The 13,711-nt window shown below is 43.1% G+C and overlaps 1 protein-coding gene across 1 annotated transcript; it reads right to left on the bottom strand.

Moving 5' to 3' along the window:
- Nucleotides 1-9,702: 9,702 nt before the first annotated feature.
- cox7a2l (cytochrome c oxidase subunit 7A2 like) lies at nt 9,703-11,771 on the bottom strand. Its single transcript, XM_018747311.2, has 3 exons — nt 11,604-11,771; nt 10,509-10,643; nt 9,703-10,169 (listed from the first exon to the last, which is right to left on the bottom strand). The coding sequence occupies exons 1-3, from the start codon at nt 11,673-11,675 to the stop codon at nt 10,035-10,037; spliced, it is 342 nt and encodes a 113-aa protein (XP_018602827.1). The 5' UTR covers nt 11,676-11,771; the 3' UTR covers nt 9,703-10,034.
- Nucleotides 11,772-13,711: the final 1,940 nt, after the last annotated feature.

The following is a 13,711-nucleotide window of genomic DNA, read 5'->3' on the forward strand; positions in this document are numbered from 1 at the left end:
AAGTGTAGGCCTGAAGATGGAGTGCTGATGGAAAAGTGAATTATCGAGTCTTTGTTCATCTCAATTCTCATCTTAATTAAGAGTTCCTTTCTTTTAACGTCTGCCTAGTGAATTCATTGCTCCCCACATTCAGAACGTGGAGGGTCCGTATTGATTCTTCATCCTCTGTGGAAATGGACCATGTTTCTACCTTCTTCCTGACACCGTTGAAGAGTGGAGTCAATATGGAAGTATTGACTAGTGTGTCAGAGGGGCTGCCTCAGTAAGGTACAGAAGCTACTGAGAACATCTTTGGGGAGATGAATCAAGTCACTGACACTCATCTCTGCAGCTCAAGGATCAGACTAAGGCAAGGAGGAAAACCGGGGTCTTGGCTCACCTTTTGTGCAGCATCAGTTTCAGTCTAGGTTTCCCTAAGAGTGCAGGTTGGAGTGATGCCATAGTTCTCTGTCTTGAGCAGTCCTTCTCCATTCTCTGAAAGCTTTCATGAAGGGGTCTTTCCATCTTAGGGACAGCCTTCCCGCTCTTAATTTAATGTTCCCTGGATATGGTCATTGTGCATTTGTGGTTTCACGTTCATGCCCTGTGACCTACACCTGTCTGTTTTTTCAGCCATATAAAGCTTCCACAGCATTGCTGAGTCGTGATTTTCTTTCTCCCTTATGTCTGCACCTAATGCGATCAATGTTATTTATGTTATGAGGAGAAATCGCCAATAAATTTATCAACCCGAAAGGGTCGATCACATGAGGATTGGAACATGTGCGGTTCTTTCATTTCCAGCTTTCCAGCGTTACCTGTGGAGGAATTTTTGAGCAAATTCAAGACTGTATGAACAAATAAATAAAGACACATGACATGAATCGAGTTAGCCAGAGAGAGCTTTTCTGTAGAAATTACATTCTTCGCCCACGTTCAAACCTTTTATTTATTTTAGGCTGAGGCTGTAGTGGTTTTGTAACATCTGGCAAAGGTTTGCAGGGAGACAATAAACTCCCCAGAGAGAACGTGGTGCCGCAGCCTCCTGAAATTTAAATAACCCCTGAAGTGGTGGGTCCTCACAGCAATGAAAGTGTAATAATCTGAGATAAAATACCATCATTGGGGCCTCCTCTCCCCAGAGACAAAGGGTATTCAGAAACACTAGTGCTCCACCACACTTTCCCCCTGCTCATACCTAAGGGTCCGGGGTGTTTTCGGGGGGATTTCCACAGCCAACCCACTGCTTGTAACCCCACAAATAATCTGCCCACCCTGTAAACAATCGACAGAGTGCGAGGCGAGTTCAGTGTGACATTTATGAGCTACGGTGAGTATCCAGCGCGAGCCGCGTTAGCGCTCGTGCTATTTACTTGCTGCATATCCCCGAGAATCGCCCATTGTGTGGAAAATGTCAAGACTCTTCCTCCAACAAAGGACCGAAAAGATGAGTCATTTCAGATAAAAGCCTCAAAATATATTCTGGGCCCAGAGAAAGATGCAAAACAATCGCAGAACTTAATGCTAGAACAAGCTGTTTTTGTAATTATACTCGGAATCGTACTTCTGGGTCTGGCTACAGAATCCAGCAGCCGGGACAACTAGCCGCTCCTGCCCCCCGCCCCGAAATGGTGTCTTCTTTATTTAATAACACACAGAGATGGCAATAAGAAGACGAGGACCCCTGTTATTCTCTATGTCAGTATCGGTGTCTCTCGGTAGAGTAAAGAGGAGCATCCGGTGGACCAGCGAGAAGGTGCAGCCTCATCAATGCTGAACCAGTTAAGCTACTGCGTTTGACACTAAACACACCAGACAGTCAACATATTGCATAAACGGTTACGTGCTTCCAAGTGGATATTTTAGATTAGTAGTACGGTACAGCCTGGTAATTAAACATGATTTATTAGAGCGTTCCACCAGCTGATGCTCTGAGAGCCAGTGGAGATGGGGGACCTTGGCCTCCTAGAGAGATCACAGTGCTGCAGGAGAAAACTTTGTACCGGCAGTCCAAGGAGCGTCATTATCACGCTCTGTGACTCCAGTGTGAACTTTGACCTTGTGTTTCCTGGGATGGCGATGATGCCAGGGCCACCGGAGGGCCTGGAACTGTTTTCCTTCATCATGCAAAGTGCAGTTTATTGGTTTCATCTGAACCAACAGCTGGAGAGATATCGAAGGACCTCATGCAGAGCACATACCGTCATCAAGGATACAACATGGGGTGAAGAGATCTCGACTCTCGAGGACCAACAAGGAAACATGTATGCACACTAGAGGGACACTTTGTTAGACTTTTGCTGTTAATCTGAATTCTAGCAGGAAAGTAACTGGTTCCAGGACTCAAACCTATAACCTTCAGTGTGTTAGAGCTGGGCCTTGCACCACATGACCTCCAAGTCATCTTCCCACCTCGCAGCCTCTAAGAAAAGTATAAAACAGGTCCATGTGTTTTTGCTGCTAGTGTTTTCCACATGCAGGAAAAAGGTTGTGAAAACTGTTCTCCTGTGATGCCCCAATGATAATGTGTTGTGGGGGGTGGCAAGGCTTGCTGCAAGCTGGGTCTCCCTGCATCCTATTTGCTTCCCGAACAGCCTCCGCCGCCCCCAGATGAATGACGTGGAACTCTCCAGGGGGAGAGGCTATCGCTCAATGGGTGTAAATACCATTAATCTAACCCAAGCCTGTCAGATGGTCGGCCCATTTCGATAGACCGACTCAAGTTCGAATCCAATTAATCAAAAACTGGCGCCGGAGGCAGGCAACTGTGAGTGTGCGGGAGGAAAGTGCAAAACACACTGAGGCCAGCACGATCTCCGGGCCAGGGGCAAAAACCCTTGAACTTTGACTTAAGAGCAGTGTGAACAGTTAGACTTTGAACTAAGTTGACAGTTAGATGCACACAGGTGAACATGTCAGAGGAGCAGATTTATGTCTTTTAAAAGACGTCCAGGCTGAAAACAGTGCACTGATTTTTCCTTGTTTGTTCTCTTCTTAGGGGGTGAGGTGGTGCAGCAGGTTTGGCCTGCGCTTGCTCTCTGGCAGGTCTTGGGTTTGAGTCCTGCTTGGTGTGCCCTGCGATGGACAAGTGTCCCGTCTGGGGTGTGCCCCTTCAGCCTTGTGACCTTTGTTGCCGGGCCAGGCTCTGGCTCGTCATGACCCCACTCGGGATAAGTGTGAATGTGTGTGTTTGTGTGCGTGTGTGTGTGTGTATGTTCTCTTGTTACGACCACAAGCCGAACTCCTTTCTTGATGATGTTATGGTTTTTAGACTTTGCTCATATTAGATCCAGACATTAGATATTGGATATGGGACTAACTACATATTTTTGCAAAGAAATATATTTTAATGTTTTATGGTTGGGGTGTGGTGGGAAAGCGGGATTGGCCAGGGTCTGTTCTCCAGTGAGTCTGGGATTTGAGTCCTGCTTGGGGTGCCTTGTGATGGACTGGTGTCCTATCCTGGGTATGTCCCCTCCCCCTCTGGGCTTGCGCCCTGTGCTGCCGGGTTAGGCTCTGGCTTGCTGCGACCCTGCTCGGGGTCAAGTGGTTTCAGACTCTGTGTGTGTGTGTGTGTGTGTGTGTGTGTGTTATGGCTGTTAGCACTTGTGGTAACCCTAACTTGAAGTTGCCTCTGTAAATGTATGTACATTTAAATGTAAATGTATGCATGACTGAAACTCCTCCAAGCCCATGTGCAGGACTGATCGACAGTTATCGGAGATGTTCAGTTGCACTTATCGCTGCGCAAGGCGGTCACACCAGTTATGGATGGAAAAGGTTCACAGACCTTTGCCACACACAGATATGTAACATTGGATAATTTTCCTCAATTAATAAATGAGCAAGTATGGTGTTTTTGTCTTGTTTGTTTAATGGGGTTTTCTTCATCGGGGGTACAGTGGTGCAACGGGTTTGGTTGGTGCCTCCTGCGTAGTGAGTCTGAGGTTCGAGCCCTGCTTGGGGTGCCCTGTGACAGACTGGTGTCCTGTCCAGGGTGTGTTCCCTGTGCTCTGCGTTGGTTGGATAGGCTCCAGCTTGCCACATCCCTGCTCAGGACAAGGGGTTGCACACATTGTGTGTGTGCGTGCTCTTGTCAGCTGGTTTTAGGACTTGTGTGAAAATCTGATCATGTTTCCGGTCATATTTACACATAAACAGAAAAATTCTATTGGGTTCCCAAACATGGAAGCACTACTTTACCATTGTAATTTGCTTTGGAGAAAAGTGTCTGCTAAATGAATAAATGTAATGTAAACATGATTGACTGCGAATGTTTCACAAAAGCCTTGGTTTTTGTTTCCCTCCTGAGCTGTTTGTGCGACAGCAGGAAAACTATTCAATTTGCTTCCTTTTGAAACGTATTTTTTGCATGCTTAAAATCTTCAATTGAGACGTGACTTTTGATTTTTTTTCCATTCACGATCTTTTAAATCGGCATCCGCGTCCTTGTCATCCGTCTCCTTTGTTTGTTTCTAAAATCTTTCCAATTCCTCCATTTATTTTCGATGAGTGCTGAATAATGTAAGATTACGCTTTACGCAACATTGGGAAAGAAACAAATAACCCGGGAATGGCGTTCGTTTAGATGATTTTTCACAAGTTGGCCACAAGAGAACCTGCAAATTAGGAAAGAAAGAAGGAAAGAACGAGAGAAAAAAAAAAAAAAATCACTCTATTAACTCGGATGTAGAGATCACTTTTTATTTTTATAGCTGTAGTCGCACTCGGCAAAGAGCTGCAGGCTCCATAGCAACCACTGCGCTCGGCAACCAGAGCCTCTCTGTGCTCCATGCATCCATAGCTTCAGGCCATTCCCCTCTGTGTCTCCAACCTGGGCTGCATCAGAGATTGTGTGTGTGTGTGTGTGTGTGTGTGTGTGTGTGTGTGTGTGTGTGTGTGTGTGTGTGTGAACTACTAATCCTTGAAGCAGGTCCTCATTTATGACAACACGGTCTCTGGTTCCTGGAACAGCCAACCGTATTGACCTATGAGAGGGACACGCTTGGCTGCCTCATTGAAGCCAATTATCTGCTCGACCAGACAGGCCATGATTGACCCCGGTGTCCCTCTGCAGGGATGTGAGTCACTTAGCAGCCTGGTGCACCTCTTATCTGGTAGATTAAGTCCTCTGTGTCCTGCACAAGCGGGCCGAGGAACACAAGGCTGCATGTCCATGCTGGATGGGCGCATAAAAGCATGTGGAAACACGAAGAGAAACACACGTGTTTCTGTTCTCCTTTGGCTTCAGTCCAAGAGAACCTACAGGTTGTCTTTTATTTTAGCAAAATCTGGCTTCCTGATCAAGAAAAAAATGAATTGATCTGACACAAAATCCAGAGAACTACCTGCACACCCCCAAAAGAGTATGAGTAAAGGAGTATGAGTGATGGTGCTCACGATCATGATTTTGATTTGCATGGCTGTTAGCACTTGTGGTTTAACAGCAGCTCAGCTGGCATAGACCATAACCTTGAATTATGAAGTGAAAAGATCCTATTTTGGATTAATGCCCTGTAAGGCCTCAAAAGAGCAGTGGACACTAGACATTGGACACATGGTTCTTTGTGGTTGGAAGTGATCGGTATCTACTTTTCATGCCTTAATCAAGTCATCAGCATCTAAAAAGTCCCACAAATTCTATCATTCAGTCACCTATGGAACCCACCACCATCTGTCACACTTTTGGCTCACGGCATGGTAGATAACAGACAACACTCAATTTCCATCCTGGGTTCGATTATCAGTTAAGGCACAAGAAGTCCACTTTGCTGATGAGTTCCAAAACAATGAGACATGTATCTAGTACTCTTTGTGGGCCTGATAAAGTATCAGTATTTTCAAACCATCCATCATGTCTCATGAGCCAGAGTCAAGACAGTGGAGAGAGCAGAATTTAGTGTCTGTGTTCTGCAAACTAGATGATGTAAAAGAATGGACTGTGATAGTTAACCTGAGTTTTATGTCGGTAGATGGTTGAGTTTAGCTAGTTACACACACACACAATGTCTACAACTGCTTGACCCTAGGGGGGTCGCAGCGAACCAGAGCCTAACCTGGCAACCTAGGGCACAAGGCTGAAGGGGGAGGGGACACACCTCGGACGGGATGCCAGTCTGCCACAGGGCACCCCAAGCAGGAGTCGAACCCCAGTTCCGCCACGCAGCGGGCCCCAGCCGAACTCGCTGCACCATCACGCCCCCCCTTTAGCTACTTACTATATCTCCAATCGCAGTAGACAATTGAGTTTAGCTAGTTAGTCTGAGTTCTACATCAGCAGATGGTTGAGTTTAGTTAGTTACTACACCTCCAATCTCAAAAGACAGTTAAGTTTAGCTGGTTAGTCTGACTCCAATCCCAGCATACAGTTGCGATAACTAACCATCACAGTGGAAAACTTGACTTGGTTTGGCAGCTTCTGCTGTTGCCATTAAATGACCCCCAAGGAGCCCAGTCTCACAGCAAAAAAGTAAATGTTTAATTTTCTTTCTTAAAGTGTATAATAAGGTGGTCATATTTTGATTAAATGGTTGTTACAATGATTTTGGTCTTTAAAAAGTTTGATTATTCCAAATGAGGTTAAATACTAAATTATTCAGTTTTGCCTTTGTTTTGGAAAAGATCAGATGAATGAAAAACTGCACTGATGCACCTTAACCATTTTTTTTTTGCAGGAGTCTTGTTTACTGAGCCATCTGTTCACACCTTTAGATTTGTGTTTTCCGAAGCATCAGTTATTCAACCAAACTTCTCAGCTCCAGTAAAATCAAGCACAGAGGGTTAGTTGAGGACCAGGGCTGAGAGCCTCTGTCCTAGATGGACACAGACACTTCCATTTTCTTCTCCAGTGGCAGGAGCGACCTGCTTCGGGAATAACCACACCGAGACAACCACACACAATGGTGAGAAAAGACAGCCTTGGTAGCTGACCCTCCCATCGCCACCACATCAGTAAGGTGATCCTGGTCAGAAGACCATGCTCACTCCTGGGAGAACCACTCAAAGGAAATGCCTGCATACTGCAACTTTACACCTGTGTGGGCGGAGCTTCACCAAAATGGGCAGAACTGCTCAGTGATTGACAGGTCTCCACTCCGTTTCATCTCTGAGCACAGGCACCCATCTGGCCAGTGCTAACGTTTGCAGATGGTTCCTCAGGCTTGCTGAGCATTCCTTCCCACATCACATACACCACAATTGTTCCAAGACACGAAACTGCAACCAAAAAACTTTCTTGCATTAAACTCCTCAGACACAGTTTTTTTTCATATTGGGCATTTGCACAAAATACACCTGCAGTCTCAGACTGCTTGCAGCTGTATACCGACTTTTCAGACATTGTACGAAACCATCTGTCAGATGTACAAACAGGTGGAAAAGAACTGTAACTGAGGATTGTGGGTATATTCCATATCTCTGACGGCCCATAAAAAACGTAAAACTGGTGTGTAGTTTTGCACCTTAAAACAATTGGTTTTGTGTTCCACCACCACATTAGCCGAGAACCCATTTGCAGTGCACATTAATGAATTGCCAAATATGAGCTGATCCCACACTCCATTTGTTGGTTTTCCAGCAGGGTGCTGGAAAGATGGTTGATGATGACATCATTATTTTTATTTAGTGGTTCACCAGATTCAAAGCAAGTGTCTTAAATCTTCCCACTTTGCTCATGTGCAGAGTTGGATGCTTTTTACTGAATGAAGTTCTTCACACCCAGTCACAACAGATTTTGGGTTTTTCTGGAAACGAGAGTAGAACTTTTAAGCAGCAGGAGAACAGAAGGAGCAGCAGAAACTTAACCAAACTGCTTACTATTAATGGGTTGGTTAATTTTTTCAGTTTCACGGAAAAACCCTGAAAAACCATCACTGTCAAATTATGCCAATTTACATCTACGGTATTAATTTAGCTGATGCTAAATAAATTCCCCAAACCAACTTACAATATTAAGGTACAATTATTTATCCACTTATAGAGGCAGGAAGGAAAGTACTGCTGTATTCCTGAGTGACGCTCATTTACAATACTACACTGTAGCTCCATGTCTAAAGACAAATTCATTCACAGTAACTTATAGTTCTGTCATCAAAAATGGAAGCAATTTCGATAAAAACTGAACAGACAGCAGCTTTTATCAGAATCTGTTCCTGTGTGACCAGCTGCCATTGGATGAGTGAAAAGAAAATTGTTTTCCTAGGGAGAGCACCAATTCTGCCACTGATGTCAGCCCAGACACGGCAACAGAATAACGACCTTTCACTGCCATCAAGTGTTACAGGTCCTGACGAGGAGTTCAGAAGGGCTGCATGAGCGCGATCACAGCTTGCACAAGAGACCCCTGCAGATTGCGTTTCTTTTCTAAGTAAAAGATACTCTGCTTTACACACTCTTTAGGCAAATAAACCTGCTTTGCTGGAGAGTGCCAGCAACAAAACAAAGGCACTCCACTCATTTGGAGCTTTTTATTAAGCCGGTGGGGGGGAGTGGACAGGTCTTCGTGCATGAAGGGGTCTTTGTTAGCACGCACTGTGGATCCCATCTTCTCCTTGTCATACAAGCACTCTGAAACCTGAAGCTGGTCGTTGCCATGAGAACAACTGCAGATTGAAACAAACACTTGAACTGAGAAGTGCATTACTGGACCCCTTTGGTGCTTCATATGTGTTTTACAAAGCTTTTTGGTTTTACAGTTTCTAAGTATAAACCTGGTTTTGTGAAGATCCGGCTCTCACTTGTCCATTTTGCAGCCACACTGTGGTTGACTCAAACACACCAGTGAACTCTTACAGAGCTGACTCAGTGAAGTTCTCTGTATAGGTTACTGAACACCAGACCTCAAAGGCACAACAAAAAAAAGTGTTAAATCAAACTATTAATTACGACTGAGGTAATTACTTTGTTTAAATGAGTTGAGGGTAACTGTAAAGCACTGGTTCCTTCAGCCATAACAAAGGTTTCCTTCAACTTTTTTTACATGTCAAATTCCATAAATTTTTCCTCACCATTTAAAAGTTTTTGTTCGTTCATAGCTTGACTGGATTTGCATTTCACAAACCTAGCATTTGTGGTCAGTCTGCTCCTAGCTATGACCACAGTTCTGAAACTCTGGGCTTAAAATGATCATCTCACATATTGCCAACATAACTCATGGCTGCAAGAGCAGGAGTTCATAACAGACAGACTGAATCTAAAAAGTATCTGGAAGCTGTTATCAAACTGAAGCACCCTGTGTTATCCTATCAGTGAGATATTGATATCATCCAGCATCTGAAGTGCAGACCTTCCCTAACCATGAGATATATGGACAGAATGTTGTCCTAGTGATTCACACAGAAGATAATTAACAATTTTAACATTTCAGCCACAGATGTTGACTAAAAGATCTGTCATTTTGCATATTTATACAGCAGTTTAAGATAGACAAGACCAACCTTTGTGAATCAACTGTTCAGAAAATACTTTACCTGCTCCGTCAGATTTAAACCACATATGATTCAAAATATCCTGTAAATGGATAAATTACAGCCAAAACTGATTTGGCTAAAATCACACCAACCGGCATATTTATATTTTGTTTATTGGCCACATTTTCAGTTCAGAACTTGTCTTTTGCTGACCCGCAGCCAGCATAAATGTGGAAACAAAGTGCTGAGTCAGTTCACCTTCTCCTGCCACAGTCCTCTTCATCCTCTGACGAGACACGATGCCTTCGTTCAAGAGTTTAGCAGTCCACGATTTATTGTGATCTGTCAAGCAAGAGACTTTCCTGCCAATTTACACATGGGGCTGCACATGTATGGGCACACAAACATAAGTAAACAGGCACAAAAATAAAGTTTAGACTGCAGGAATTTTTGCTGGTCAAATACAGATAGAGATGGGGAATGATAATGTCCTGAGAGGGGTAATAAATACAACACAGAATTAACCCTTAGAGTGAAGTCCGAGATGCCACAATGAGGCCTTCACTCAAAAGCCATTATTTTCATCATTACGCTCATCGTTGCAGTGATTGTGATCCTTTGGTGAGGAGACGGAGGTAGAGGCTGTGTTCACTTGCGTGGCTGTGCCGCGATGTACAGCGCCAGCAGGCAGTACAAGGTTCCTCCAATAGTGAGGGCCATGGTGGTTCGGTACAGCAGCTTGTCTGGTACACCCATTTTCAAATGCACAGGCATGACATTCCCCTGTGGAAAGGACAGAGAGCACATTGTTGTGTGAATCTCTTAAAAACCAGAGAAAGTATGTACAAAAGCCTCCTTATACAGGCTGTAGCTCCTGTATGAATTCACTCAGAGCACTGTGTATCAGTCTATCCGGAATCATTATTATTTTAGCACAGTTCATCTTCCATACATCATATTCCAAAATTAATATACTTATCAGCCTTTTATCTCTCAATGTTGCACAGTGAGTATCCCAATGAGACACTGTATTTCATAAAAATACTTCTAGCCTTTAGAGCTATTAATATGGTTTCTTCTCTACCATCTGTCATCAGATACAGGTGTTTGGCACTCCTCTACCTGGAAGATTCTTTGGAGATCAGGTACTTTGTTGGCTCCCAGGTACTCCACAGTTGTGCCCACCTCGGACACCACTTTCGTGGGGGTGGCAAAAACCATGGCAGGTGACTCTGCTGGGATCCCTGGTCTCAACCCCTAGGGAATAAATATATAAACTGATTAATTTCAAACCAAAAGTGTGGGAAGATGCAATTTAACTGTACAGGGAAGCAGGTGGCACACTAAGTAGAAATGAGTGTTTAGAGCTTCTGGACTCAAAGTACCCAGGTTTAAATCCCGCATCCTTCTGTAGTTACCTTGGTCAAGGAACTTACCCAGAGCTGAGAACTAAAAGTTACACTCAGATTTATACCTGTTTATATATATCATTGTAAAACACCAAGGCCAAAGGTATCAGCCAAATAATAAGTAGTAATATCAGGGATACCACCCACGTTTCTCCTGCTCTCTTACGCACTCCATAATCTTGGATTATATTAGCTGTTGAAGTTCTCTCAACATATTTTATATTCAGCTATTCCAGTAATGTCTGCTGGTTAAACAGTGACATTAAATGACTATCCTCAAAAAATCACATCTACACCTATATTTTTGCATCTTTAGTGAAACACACTTTTTTTTTTTTTTTTTTAAAAAAAAACTGTCTGCCAAATCAGTACATGTAAATGTAGTAATAACAATAACAACAACAATACTTAGCTTAGTTATTAGTTCTACAGCTGTCACTTCATAAATAATAAATAAATGTAAATCAAATGACTATAAAACCAGGGGAAAAACTGTATATACGTAATTGTAAACATCCATCTGATCTACCACCTGGTAACTGTGAAAGTTGTACTGACGTTTTAGTGTAAACAAGTGACATCATCGTCAGGTGTCACTGTTACTCTTTACATTTAATTTTATGTTTTGCATGATTAACTGGACTTAAACCATAAAGTTACACGCCGAATGTTACTTTCGGTAACTTTTCAGTCACTCAGGTATTCTTACAGTAAGATACGGGCAGCTGCACTCAGCGAAGGTGAAGGTCATGATCCATTCCTCGGAGTTACCTGTCCCAAAACCAACACCTCGAGTCCTGCAACTCACCTGGGGGACATAAGCCGTCGAGGGTGCCGATCCTGTCAGTCTCTGGGTAAATCCGCTGAATTTGTAGTACATTTTTATAAAAACAAACCAATAATATAGTGCCCTGTAAAGCGGTTCACACCACTCCAACAAGCGACCCGGCACAAAAGGACCTATGTGTGCCTTCGGCGCAAGCTGATGACGTAAAGGTTGACGTACCCAAGCAAAGACGTTAGTTGCCGGATGATGACGAGAAAAGCTGACTTCTTTGTGCCTGTTTGAAATGTAGACATACTTAAATGATCAGTTGTGAAGAGCAGTTTTTCCTTTAGATTTAACTTGATAATTTGCCTCAGAGAGTGAAATATACCCTGTTTCACTTTCACCTATGTTATCACTCTGCCTACATGTTTGTATTCACCTCTAGAGAGGCAAATATGTACTTTAAAAGTTAGTATAAATGCTGTATTTAAAACAACTTCGTTTAATTTTTTACTTATTTCATTTACATTCGATATTTGTTTGGTTTTGTACAAAAAAATTGTACTGCAGGTGGCATAGTGGCTTTAAATCTGAGCTTAAACGTGTGCGGTTAACATGTCAGTGTTAAACTAAATGTAACAATAATTAAAGTATTTGTAATTTCTAACTTTCATTTACCTCAGGTAAATGAAATGTAAATGTAAATTAAATGAAATGTCCAATGTTCACAACAGCCCAATGAAACATTCACTGAGTGTAAAATCCATCAATTTGCAGAACAGTCAGTTCTGTAAATAAAAGAGGCCCCAGGTTGCATCCTAAACCGTTCTGCTCTCAAGAGGGATAGATCTTTGCTTATCTAAACTCACTCAGACCGTCCAATCACATGAATAATTAACACAATTTGCGTAAATATTTGTCTTAGCTTGCATTCTGTGCTTCCAGCTTACCTCTTCCCAGGAGCAAGGCCACCATCTGCATCTGCAGTACAAGTACTTCATTTGCCTAATACTGTTTAATATTGAATTAACACTCGGTTTTCAAACAATTTTTTCGAAAATTGCTTGCAGCTGCGTGCGCACCCGCACCTGGAATGTATTGTTCGTTTGGGGTGCAGTCAGGACGTCTCTTTGAAAGCAGCATGTCAATTTGGAGCTCGAACACTTGTCCCCATAACACATGCTGGCACAAACATGGCGCAGTTGCAATTGACACTGTGTGTTCCTGTGAATGGCCTGCGAACATGAAAAGTGCCATCGCTCCGCTAAATGCTAACACCCACTCCCGCGGTAAAACAAGCAGCTGCCAGCTCTCGATGGATCCGTGGCCGGAGGAGACTTTCAATACAGCAGACAGACACCGGCTTTGTTTCGACGAAACCTTGACACAGAAAGACCGCCGGAAGATCTTCACGGCACAACGGATGACGATTTTTATCACGGGTTCCAGATTGGCTTTAAGCATTTCAATTTCAGCACTTCATTGCTCAGCTGCAGGTTTCTGTTAAGGACCTGAGCTGGGCTCATTGACACTCAGCTGACAAACTGTTCTTGGCAAGCAGACATGGCAATCTGCTCTTCCAGTGCAAAAGCACAATCAACAGAGGCCCTGTGATGAAGACCTCAGGCGAAAACACAATGAAGAGCCTCTAACCTCTGCCGCACCTAGAGAACCAGAAACAACTGCTGAGTCAGATCAACACGTCTAGTTCAAACTTTATTCCCAGTCAATACTGAGCATTTTCCAATTCCACTTCTGATACAGCATAAAGAAAAAATGTTTCTAGCATTTATAGTCAATTCTTGTCATAAGTTATACAAAACTCGGCTGATTTTAATCTTTAGTATATAGTTTTTTTTTGTGCAAAATACCTGAAGCCATCATGCATTCTAGCACAGAATCTTAAACTGGACAGCCTCGTGCTATTTTTCATCTAGAGTACTGCAGCGGCAAACCTTCTGTTTGCAGGTTACCTTATGTTAAATAAGAAATTAGGTTTTACTTGAAATGTTTTGATTTTGCTCAAAGATTTCTAAGTTGCATTCATTGTTAAATCTGATACAAAACATTGCATAAGATTCGTAAAAAGTAAAGAGGGTATCAACCTGATCATCACAGACAAACTCCCTGCAGTTGGGATTCTAGAT

Source organism: Scleropages formosus, chromosome 3 (assembly GCF_900964775.1).
Source record: "Scleropages formosus chromosome 3, fSclFor1.1, whole genome shotgun sequence".
NCBI lineage: Eukaryota > Metazoa > Chordata > Actinopteri > Osteoglossiformes > Osteoglossidae > Scleropages > Scleropages formosus.